The sequence below is a fragment of the Halichondria panicea genome, chromosome 16 (assembly GCF_963675165.1).
Source record: "Halichondria panicea chromosome 16, odHalPani1.1, whole genome shotgun sequence".
NCBI classification, from domain to species: Eukaryota; Metazoa; Porifera; class Demospongiae; order Suberitida; family Halichondriidae; genus Halichondria; species Halichondria panicea.
The window spans coordinates 4,937,585-4,949,454 of NC_087392.1; the positions used below are offsets into that span (position 1 = coordinate 4,937,585).

The window sequence follows — 11,870 nt, forward strand, 5'->3', positions numbered from 1 at the left end:
TTCCACAGCAATTGAACAATCGTTAAATGCAGTCAATCTCAAGCGAGTTCATTCTGTTGCAAACATACACATTGTTCAGCCAGAAAATACTAGTAACCACCTCACGACTAGTGTTGTTCCTCATCAAGCCGATAACTCTTCAGCAGGATACGTCTTGAAGCAAGACTTCACACTACCACATCCTTTGTCATATAAATCTGTGCAGGAAATAGTGAACCAACGATGGTACAAAGATCTGCAAGTAAACGTCAATCTCAAATCCAAAAGTTTTGTATACTTAGTTTCGTCAAATTCTGCTTATATGGAAGTACTTTTAAATTGGCTACTATCAGCAGTGACTCAGGCTGGTGTTCAGATAGAGACAATCTTAGTCATCTCTTATGATGAAGGAGTTAGCACCGTTCTTTCCGAACGACAGATTCCAACTATTTACGTTCCATTCAATGAAATACTGTCCGAGAATGTTGTACTAAAAGCGTCTGAATTTACTAAAGTAATGATGTCTCGTCTGGCAGTTTTTAGATTACTGAATCATTGGGGAGTAGATGTGGTTAATTTGGACACTGATGCAATTCTGTTGCGTGATCCTGAACCATTATTCAACTCTTACAATGACAGCGAGGTCGTTGGAATGCAGGGGAGGTTTCCACCGGAGTTGATACAGGAGTGGGGTGCTACCATATGTGCAGGGACAGTGCTCATCAGAAGTTCGCCAAAAACAGGTATAATAGCAAATTACATGACGCATTCCACAAGATCAGTAAAATAATATAGATCTATGTAGGTAGTTTTCCAACATTGCTTTTTATACAGAAGACCTATGGAATAAAATCCAAGAGACAAAACCTCAGTCGTTCAGCGATCAGCAGAGGCTCAACTATGGTTTAAAAAGGCTTGGAATTCATTGGAATCCCATTGACGACAATTCATCATCTCCAGGGGAAGGTGTGTGTGCCGACAATGGACTCAAGGTTACTCTCTTACCTCAAGCACAGGCCTGTCGTACTAAAGCATGTAAACCTACGAAGAAAGGCTCATACTACATTTGGCACGATGGTGGAGCTAAAAGTAGTGGAAGCAAGAAATTGACAGCCAAAAAAGGAGGTGCATGGTTTCTTACTAAGGATTGGGAGGAAAAATGCACTAGCAATGACTTGAAAGGTTATAGATGGTTAATATGCATAGCTAGCAGAAGCTAGCTATTGTTTATTTCACATGCATATCACGTTGTTATTTCTTATTCATGGGTTTATGAATTTCTTTGCAAACTCTTGGGAGGGAGGGGCTGAACAACACTAGACAATACGCTAGATGTCTGGAAGTAACTAAATAAATATGGCCAGCTAGAATGCAAGAAGAGCATAAAGTAGAGAATTATAGTTGCATAGATCTACATAGATCTAAATCTTGATCTATATTACTATAGACCTGCAAACATAGACCATGGCTGGACGAGCTCATGCAGGGAGAGGCTACACCCCTGAGAGAATACCTGGTGTACATATGAGCCTAGGAGAATCTATTAACGTTCCAGTTGGCTCGCTAAGAGTGCCACGCCACGAGAAAAGCTTCTCTGAGTCAAGTGCAGCTGTACCCACGACGAGCTCAAGGCTACCTCCTGCCGTTGCTTCGATACCCGCTGATCATATCCGTGGCTATGTGCACACTAAGAGAGTCAACAGCTACTTGGTTGGGACCAACTTAGGGGAAGGCTCGTTTGCAAAAGTCAAAGAAGCCTTCCATATTCAGGTTGGAGAGAAAGTGAGTTGACCTTTCAGCTAAGCCTAGGGGGTGGGGCTCATTTGCACCATTGCACTCAAGGATCTTCAATTGCAGACATTGAGATGTGGTATAGCTAACAATTATCTCTCTCTTGCAGGTTGCATTGAAAGTCATTGACAAGAAGAAAGCACAGCAAGACCCGTACGTTGCCAAGAACTTTCGTCGAGAGGCTAAGCTCCTCCAGATGGTACGTCACGTCAACATTCTCCATCTGTTGGAGGTCATTGAGACGGACACCAGCTACTATCTTGTCTCAGAGCTCTGCTCAGGTGAGCTACTAACACTTAGCTAGCTGCATGAGCTCAAACAAGCATGATTGCATATTACATAATATTATTATTGGTTAGCACTTCACACCTAATAATCGCAGTCATTGATATATACAGTACTGACACAGTGGATAAACTAAAATTCAGCTGTACTTGTAGCCCCAAGAAGTACATTTTAAGTCATTGTATACTATAATAAATTATGTCCAAGCGGTTTGAGTTTTCAGATCCCAATCGGCATAATTATCACATGACAGTCTTTATTATTATAATGTTAACAGGTGGTGAGCTGATGAAGCACATCTACAGCAAAGGACGACTAGATGAAGTAGAGACGAGAAAGTATATGCGACAGATCATATCAGCAGTTGACCATCTTCACAGAGCAGGAATCATTCACAGGTACTTGTATGCATAATGGTATTCAGTGTTTGCATGCATGAGTGGGTAGATATCAGCACCTTCTCATAATGTAGACGGAAAGGCTTAATGATGAGAGAATTTTGATTTCATTGATATTCATTAATATGAATACAGTGAGGAGCTGGATTCCATTAGAATTGTCATGGAAATGGCAGCTGTGCACTCACTGTATCCGTGGCTTTGTTACATAATTGCGTGTCATAAAATCAGGAGATAGCTATTGCAATCAATGTTTATTGTTACTTACATGATCATTATAGAAGTCACATTAATTTTGTTATTGGACTTGTTGTGAGAAAGGAAGTGATATATATTGACCTAGACTGACCTAGACTGACCTAAACCTTGATTCTGAGATTCTGAACCTTCAATTTTAGACTTTGGATTGCTGACTCGCAACCATGCATGAATATATAGTGGAAGTCTCCCAGACATAGTACATTGAACTCCCTTCCCTTTGAGACAAATTACCGTGTGTGGCCTCTATAATTATGCCAGCTATTGCATCCCGTGTCGTCTAAGAGTGTAGAGTGCATTTAATTTTAAAACGTATGCTTTCTTATTCCAATACAGGGATCTGAAAGTTGAGAACATGCTTTTAGATGGCAATATGGACTTGAGGATCATTGGTAAGTTTGCACTCATGCATCAGCCTTCATCTTGTAGGAACTATACAACCTTAGCCGAACACCATAATTATAATTGCTGGATTTCTGCAGATTTTGGTCTCAGCAATGAGCAGTACACTCAGGGGGAAAACGGCATGATCCATTGCAGTACCCAGTGTGGGTCCCCAGCCTATGCAGCTCCTGAACTACTGGGCCATAAACAGTACGGACCTGAAGTAGACATCTGGAGCATGTAAGATTGTGCAGTGTGTATTTTTCGTTTGTATGATATAATTATATACTAGATTGCAAGTGTCAACCCCTCTTCTCCCTCTATACCATTACAGAGGAGTGAACATGTATGCCATGCTGACTGGTTGCCTACCCTACACTGTGGAGCCCTTCAACATCACAGCACTGCATGCCAAGATGCTGGAGAATAAGATGAACCCAATTCCGGACAGCCTCTCCAATAGTACGTTCTAGTCACTCAGTATAGTATCTCAAACCGAATTATACTAAATCTCTACAGATTGCAAGAGTCTTCTTCATCGACTGCTTGATGCGAACCCAGAGCATCGAATTAAGATGCCCGAGATCATGACCCACCCATGGATCAACGAGGAACACACCCTCCCCTTTGGCCCCGCCCCCTTCCCCAACACTCTGACGACCAAGGATATCAACATGGACATTGTAGATCACATGGTCCATGTACTTAAGGTGATTATAGGACGTCTTTATTGCATGTGCATACAATAATTAATAATTTTGTGTGGCATTTTCATTTATTATAATTATGTCTTTAAACACAGGTTGGACTAACAAATGAAGAGCTTATCGAAGATCTGATGTCAAACAAAGCCACCACTGCTGCGTGTGTGTACTTCCTCCTCGCTGCCAGGCTGAGAAGGTATAGTTCATTTGCAATTCAGTGTAAGAATTGGCTAAACCAACTACATCATTGTCTTATTTTGTCTCTCAGGTATCAGAAGAGATATCCTGCACGTAAAACCCGCATCCGTAATAAGTCAATCCGTATCTCACAAGACCAAGGTTACTTTGAGGATGAGGATGACGCTAAGTCAGCAAAGAGTGTTCCCACTTATCTGATGAAATCTAGCAAGAAGCACACCACTAGGGTGAGAGTTGCAGTATTCAATATCACTAGGCTGCTATATAAATTTAATTGGTACCTACAGTATTTACTCTAATTATATATGTAAGTTACTCCCAGAAAAAAAGTATTTTGACGGCTGTAGGGATTATAATTATAGCTACCTGTTTTTCCATTCAGAAATTAATTATGAGTTAATTTACTCCCTACAGCCGACACATGTGCAGTTGAGAGATAAAAAAGGCAAATCCATGGATCGCCCCATCTCACACACCCCTCTCAGTGAAGACTCGGAGTCTCCACCACCTGTACAAAACAAAGGATTTGCCGAGTCTAGAAGAAAGTCACTACCTCCAGCATTTCTAAACGAAGAAATGCAACGATTCCAAGAGAGTAGGTCAAAGACAGTCTCCTACCCTTTCCATTCAACTCGAAAACCAAAATACCCGACGCATTCTTCACAAGATAGCGTTGAGGAGTACGACCCTCCTCATGAGATGGACCGTACCTCCCTCAATGAATCACTCGGCCCCGTCTACCCTAAGAGGGGAATGTCCCGAAACTATTCCCATGGCCATGCACTCAACCAACTGAGACAGGACCTCAAGGACAAGCTACACCCTCCCCAGTCCGTGCAAGCAGCATGGCGTTCCAACCCAGGTTCACAAAACCCCTCCCGTCAAGGATCTCGGATTGCCTCCTCCACATCGACAAGAAACAGCTTGATGCAAAGTGGGCTAGAAGACCTCCATGATGAAGACGAACCAGAGATCATTTTCCACCCTGCAAAAACCCAAAATCTTGCAAAATCCCAAACTCTTCCAAGAGACTTCACAGTTGCCTCCAAGAAACTGTTTAGTGCAACTTCACCAGAGGCTGAAGACGGGACACACCTCCCCTCTCTCCACCCCCCACTACCCTCACGAGGGGGCAGACGTCACGTGACCACAGACCACCTTCACAAGCGTCAAAACGGTTTCAGACTGAACAGTGGTGACGCATTCAGCATAAACTCTGACTGCAGTATCGACGAAATCCTAACAGAAATTCAGAGAGTGGCTTCGAACATAAAGATGCGTGAGAGGGAATTAAACGGGAACATGCTTAGTTGTAATTGGAAGGGTGTACGGTTTAGTGTAAGCGTGCAGAAGCAGGGCTCTCATTGTCAGCTTCGATTCAAGTGGTTTTCCGGGGGAGATATCTCGACATACAAAGAACTTTGCGAGAAATTTATGAGAAGGTTGAAACTGACTTGAACAGTTTTCTTGTTATTTAAACTTAATTTTTTAACTTTTATTATACAGTTATTTATACAGTCACAGCACCCACTTTCCTTATCTGCTCAGAGCATCTAGATTACTTTGTTTGTATAATTTAATATTCAATGAAACAAATTTTTTGTATACAAATTACGAGAAGTTACAGTAAGAGCCAGACATCAACAAATAAAATCAAGACCACAAAATCACATCCTATACGAATCACACAACACACGGGTACACTATTACACAGACACACTGTCCACAGTTAGTTACACAATCGGTGTTAGTTAGAGTCCTCCACTTTGGTCATCACCGTGTCTTGTGGCAGGGGTGTAGTAGTTGGTGCCGTTCACCTGTACCCAGGAGATGGTAGTCATTATTATACATGTATAAACAACCCGAGAAGATGGTAGCCATTGTTAAACGTGTATAAACAACCCGGGAAGATGGTAGCCATTGTTATACATGTATAAACAACCCGGGGAGATGGTAGCCATTGTTATCCGTGTTAGGGACAGCTTTGATATACAGTGAATGTCGTTAATTGCGTTTAATGACCCCCAACGAGTTATGCGGCCTATTAATTACGTTAAATTACAATTATTTTCTCATTAATAATTATTAGTCTTGGCTGTGGAGAATAACTTCTTAATCAATTTCAATGATAATTATAAATATTTCTGAGTAGCTGAAAGTAAGTTCTATCACATGACATGTTAAGCTCCAAATTGTTTAAGCAAACACTAAAGCTCTAAAGTGCATTAATGATTATGATCTCACCTGGATGTCGTGCTCTAGTATGAAGTTGGGTATTTCTATCTGGTCTGGGTTGATGGAGTCGTAGAGATACCTCACCCCTGTCAGGTATTGAATCTTCTCTTTAACGGCCGAACCCGTGAACGTCAGAAACCACCAGCAAGACATCTGTGTGATATGTGTGTGTGTGGGGAGTGTGTGTGTGTGTGTGTGTGTGCGTGCGTGCGTGTGCGTACCTTGAACCACCAGTTGGGGTGTACTATATAGAGGGCTGCCAGATGATCCCTGTACCTGCATCATGATGATGATAACAGCGTAACAATACAAATATGTAGAGGTGTTGACCTTTGCCTAGAGTATTCATAACACAGGGAATGAATATCCATTCACACATATCACAACAACTGCACAATGGTCTATTGTCACGACTGGAAAAACACCATATAAGGACATGTACACGTACAGTTAAACCTGTCTATTGTGGCCATCCTCTAAAATACAACCAGGTTAATGGGCCCCAAAGTCTCCATAGCATGTGTTTGTACCTGTGTTAGCAGGCCACCTCTTTATTACAGCCACTGTTGGTCTACCCAGGGGTGACCTCTATAGAGACAAATATCTAGACTCACTTGTCATCCACCAGGTTGTAGATGTCTTTAATAAAGTTAGAGTCAGGGAGGTTCTCAGAGAGGACCAGAGAGTGGAAGTAGATCAACACATAGTCTCTGCTCACCACTGGCTCCATCACATGCAGGAAGAACGCTATTGCCTGAGGAGGAAATGACGTGTCAATATGATTATTTACAGTAACCCTAACATAATTATTGGTACAGTGTGCACATAAACAAAATGAGAAGCAATTTATTGACACTTAAGTACAGGAAAATTTGGCGAATGAGCCATTTGAACTGACTCGGTGTTTTTAATTTAGTGTCTCAGGCGTGGCTACTACAGCAATGACGTTGTGTCCTTAATTTGGTGGTTTTAAACTTGGCAATCTTCGGTAAAATTCGCCAAACCCCATATTTTCTAGTTATACGATATACAAAGTGCAAGTTGAAATGATAATAATTTTTTTGATGCTCATCTGTGCACAAAATGTAGATGCACTTTATAATTAAAGTGACTAGCTCCAGTAGTACTCACTTTAGCCAGGTCCACTTTAGGGGCGGGGAACTGCCGTCCTACGAATACCACCACCTGTCTGCCCAGGTAGTCTGTGCCTGCCTTGTAAAATGCCCCCAGGCCAGCTAGGTCTGAGAAGTTCTCTGTCCTAGACGCACGAAGGAAGTTCTGATACCTGCAAACCACACACAAGGGGAGTGAGTAAGTTCATTGAGGGTAGGTACCAATGTGGACAATTTCTTCACTGTATGTGAGAGGCCCCTTGGCTAGTTAACTTGAATACACCCCCCACATATACTATGACATGTGACATGCATGTAATAATTCGTTATTCATAGTGAATACATGATTGCACGTAATTATGATGTATTGTAAGCAATGCTTCCAGAAACCAACCAACATACACTTATGATAAGTTGTACACGACATATAGTTGGATATAGAGGACTTTGGGTATGCTACAAATTTCAGAGTTGAACACACGACCTGATCACCAGAACACCAGTTATGGATTGGTCATTAAAAGATGCTACATAGTGGTGACCACACCCCCTCTCACCCACCGTCTTAGTTTAGCCTCTTCAGCTGAGGGCAGCCTTGTCCTGCTGATGTGCTCTCTTCGCTCCTGATCATGATCAGAGGACATTGCAGAGAAAGGGTGACTGCCAACCTATAGAGGAGAGGACAGACATCATCACATGAACCCCACACGCGCACGCACACGCACACGCACACACCACACACGCGCACACGCACACGCACACGCACACACACACACACACACACACACACACACACACACACACACACTGTGTACAAGTTCCTAATCAAGGTACATGTATGTACACATACAGTAAGACACAGGAAATAAAACTAGCACACACAAATCATCATTTTCAGGTAAATTATTGTTCACTGGCAAATCAAATCAAATCAAGGAAAACCTGTACAATTTTACACAATAATAGTGGTTTTAAATATTCTAACCATTACCCCATCCCTGGGATACCTCTGAGATGAGCTCTGACTCGTTTGTGTCGTCGTTGGAGATCTCCACTTCCTCCACCTCCTCGCCATCTTCAGGGGACGCCCCTACATCGTGTATAATCAGATGATACGTATATTAACACTGCATTCTATCAACTGAAGGCACTATTCTTTGGGGAAGATACAACACATATCAGGGTGTCATACAGGATTTTGAAGAGTAGAGGGGGGAAATAAGAAAAGTAACCAGAACATTTTGCTAAAAAAAGGGTCAACTGTTATTTCCATACCCTAGCTAGCTGTTATAGTAGGACACTCAGTCATACAACTAGTACCTGAATGCAAAAAATGGGGGGGGGGGAATTGGAGCTAGGGGAGATATCCCCCTCCCCCCCCCCCCGTATGACACCCTGCATATGTACTATTGCATAGTATACTTACTTATACATGTACCCAAATGGCCAAATCAGGTGGGATTGCTCAAAGACAAGTGTGAATAATGCTCACCTTTAGTGGTCGGGTTTTCGAGGATGCGGATCTGTCTCTCTGTGATGATGGGTTCTCCCATTTCGTCCCCAATGGAGGCCGGCAGGGCCTTGGCAGCATAGCTCTCCTCCTCAGCAGATCGTGGGAAATAGAGGGGAAAGGTTTGACGGTACACAGCCTGGAGAACAGATAGGGGGTGGGTAACTTATATGAAAGGTCTCTTTTATCTCCCAATATGAAGAATATTGATGATACCATTTGAAAGGTCTCTTTCTAAGCTTTCAGAAAATTGTTTAACATTGGACCACTAAAGTTATGGCTGTTGAAAGATATTCAATTCGTTCCCCCCCCCCCCCACCCCTGTTTAGCCACACACTGGCTGTATTATAGATGGTGGCCTGCTAACAAAGATCTTAACACATGCAATGAGACTTTGGGGCCTATTAAACTGGCTGTACATGTATTACCGTATAGCGCGAAATTTTCAAGGCACTTATATTTCGTGGATTGGCCTCTAAAAGCCATTTCGTTGCACAATGTTTGCGGAATGACTGCTTACCGGAAGCCACGCCTTTAAATATTTGCATGATAGCAGGTAATTCTTATTAACGAACACTTTTCGTGGACTTAATTTTCGTGTAGAATTCCAACCCACGAAATCCGCGAAAATTAAGCCCCTCGAAAATTTCGCGCTATACGGTATGTGAGAGGATGCGGAGTTGGAGTTAACTCCATACTCACATCATTCCCGTCCGAGGAGACAAAGATGACCATATCGATGTCATCTCCAAAGTGCTCCAAGAAACGTCTGATTGTTCCTATAGATTAATCAACATTGAAAGTGGTTGTACAGCACATGTTGCACTGCATTGACTCTCTACAGCTGCAGTACAACAATAGCATTCAATACAACATCAGTCTTACTATTCCTGGCATATTTGTAGCAATAGACTACCGTATTACTACGAGCATCAAACAATATGCAAACTTTGCAAGGGTTGATCAATTCGCAACAATAAAATCGCAAAACCTAAATTAGTACTACACGATCCTTGCCAGAACACAATAGGCAAAAGGTCAATTTTTCTGCTGAGTTGGCTCATTCGTAAAGGTTTTTCACCCGCATATTCTAGTAATATGGTACTCTTATTACTCACTGACGTGGAACACTCTAAGCTACAATAGGATTAATTCAATTTACCAACCAGTCAACAGTCAAAACTAGTTAACTTCCTACTATCCCTGGTATTCCACCTAGTACTCACTGATGGCGATGTGTGCTCCCTCCTCGGGTGGGTAGCCACGCCTACTACTGTTGTACATGCTGAACGCCACTGTTGCCAGGTGACGATTCCTAGGGAAGGGGGGGTAGAGAAATGGTGAATTAAAAATGGCATAGTGCATCTACAGGTACAGTAATTGAGAAGTGTGCACTCAATTGGAACAAACTTACTACACTATTTAAATGCTAAAAGCTACCCCATTTAGACACACACAATACTAGCGAGGAAATACAAATACCGTATAGCACGAAATTTTCGAGGGGCTTAATTTTTGCGGATTTCGTGGGTTAGAATTCTACACGAAAATTAAGTCCACGAAAATTGTTCGTTAATTAGAATTACCTGCTATCATGCAAATATTGAAAGGCGTGGCTTCCGGTAAGCAGTCATTTCACGAACATTGTGCAACGAAATGGCTTTTAGAGGCCAATCCACGAAATATAAGTGCCTCGAAAATTTCGCGCTATACAGTACTCACTACACACATAACTATTATTCACTCTTGCTATTATGTGTAGTGTAACTCACCTCATGATTTGCATGACGCTACGGTAACAGTTGTAGAGGGCACTCTCAGCGGCTGTTCTGTAGCGTGGGTTGTAGCGGGGACCCACCGTGTGGATCACATGACTGCAGGGGGAGGGGATAGCATTATTACGTGACATAACTAAGGGGAGTAGCATTACTACAGGGGTATGTGACATAACTAAGGGGGGTAGCATTACTACAGGGGTACGTGACATAACTAAGGGGGGTAGCATTGTTACAGGGGTACATGACATAACTAAGGGGGATAGCATTACTACAGGGGTACGTGACATAACTAAGGGGGTAGCATTACTACAGGGGTACGTGACATAACTAAGGGGGTAGCATTACTACAGGGGTACAGACTCACCGTGCTGGTAGCTGGTAGGCAGCACTTATCTTGGCCTCACCAGTACGACATGCTGAGAGAGAGAGAGAGGGGAATTTATGAAACAACACAAATCGAGAATACACGAGACAAATTGTATGGATACAACTTTTAAATTGGAGGCTTTGGTGTTCGCCTGCTCAGGCAATTCTCTTGCAAACAATGTTTTTAAATTCCCCTTTTGTTCAAGAAAAACATTATGTAACTAACTATTTTGTAGAAACTTGAGTAATAAATTCCCTAAGTAGATCGAGAGACGTACTTCCAATCTGTGTTTTGCATTCCTCCCTGAGTTCCGGTCCTGCCATCTCAAACAGTCGAACAGTGATGGGGTTCTTGTCAGTGAGACCCTCGTTAGTCGGGTTGACCACCGCCTCCACTTGTAGTGAGGCTATATCACCTGACCTGGTGTGTGTGGTGTGTGTGGGGGTGGTGTTTGAGAGCCGGGGTTGAAACAAAAGTGAGAAACTGGTTTCAAACCAGCGCATTTTTAGACAATCAACTCTCGTAGTTAAATGACATAAATGTAGATTAATACACATGACATGTGTGTGTGCCTATTGTACCATAGAGCCACTTTAGTGTTGAGGTCCTCCCTCACAGGGAAAGGTGATATGACATGTGAGCTAGGTAGTTGAGAGTCATCCACATTAGGGGGTGGTCCCTCTGGGTCTGAGCTGCTCCAACGAGCTATGGTGTCCGCATCCACTATATTAGGCCGAGCTCCGAGCGGGTCCATGGCTGAGTAGAAGGATGCTATTTAGCTCAGACGGCTAGCTATTATATTGTAGACACAAACACCTATTATTGTCCAGTTATCTTTATAGATCTTCTCTCACGTGCATTATTAACAGTA

At 42.5% G+C, this 11,870-nt stretch overlaps 2 protein-coding genes across 2 annotated transcripts; one reads left to right on the forward strand and one right to left on the reverse strand.

The window, feature by feature from the left end:
• The first annotated feature begins 1,285 nt into the window (after positions 1 to 1,285).
• LOC135349478 (hormonally up-regulated neu tumor-associated kinase homolog A-like) lies at positions 1,286 to 5,608 on the forward strand. Its single transcript, XM_064547997.1, has 10 exons — positions 1,286 to 1,761; positions 1,880 to 2,051; positions 2,333 to 2,453; positions 3,048 to 3,103; positions 3,194 to 3,335; positions 3,430 to 3,557; positions 3,615 to 3,805; positions 3,898 to 3,995; positions 4,068 to 4,224; positions 4,412 to 5,608. The coding sequence occupies exons 1-10, from the start codon at positions 1,444 to 1,446 to the stop codon at positions 5,453 to 5,455; spliced, it is 2,427 nt and encodes an 808-aa protein (XP_064404067.1). The 5' UTR covers positions 1,286 to 1,443; the 3' UTR covers positions 5,456 to 5,608.
• On the reverse strand, positions 5,580 to 11,869 carry LOC135349489 (protein GDAP2 homolog). The gene is made up of 14 exons (XM_064548014.1): positions 11,581 to 11,869; positions 11,277 to 11,419; positions 10,997 to 11,048; positions 10,627 to 10,728; positions 10,081 to 10,169; positions 9,557 to 9,633; positions 8,837 to 8,993; positions 8,352 to 8,434; positions 7,906 to 8,012; positions 7,364 to 7,517; positions 6,847 to 6,986; positions 6,454 to 6,508; positions 6,242 to 6,385; positions 5,580 to 5,814 (listed from the first exon to the last, which is right to left on the reverse strand). Exons 1-14 carry the CDS (start codon positions 11,751 to 11,753, stop codon positions 5,749 to 5,751), a joined length of 1,542 nt encoding a protein of 513 aa, XP_064404084.1. The 5' UTR covers positions 11,754 to 11,869; the 3' UTR covers positions 5,580 to 5,748.
• Between the last annotated feature and the right edge of the window lies 1 nt (position 11,870).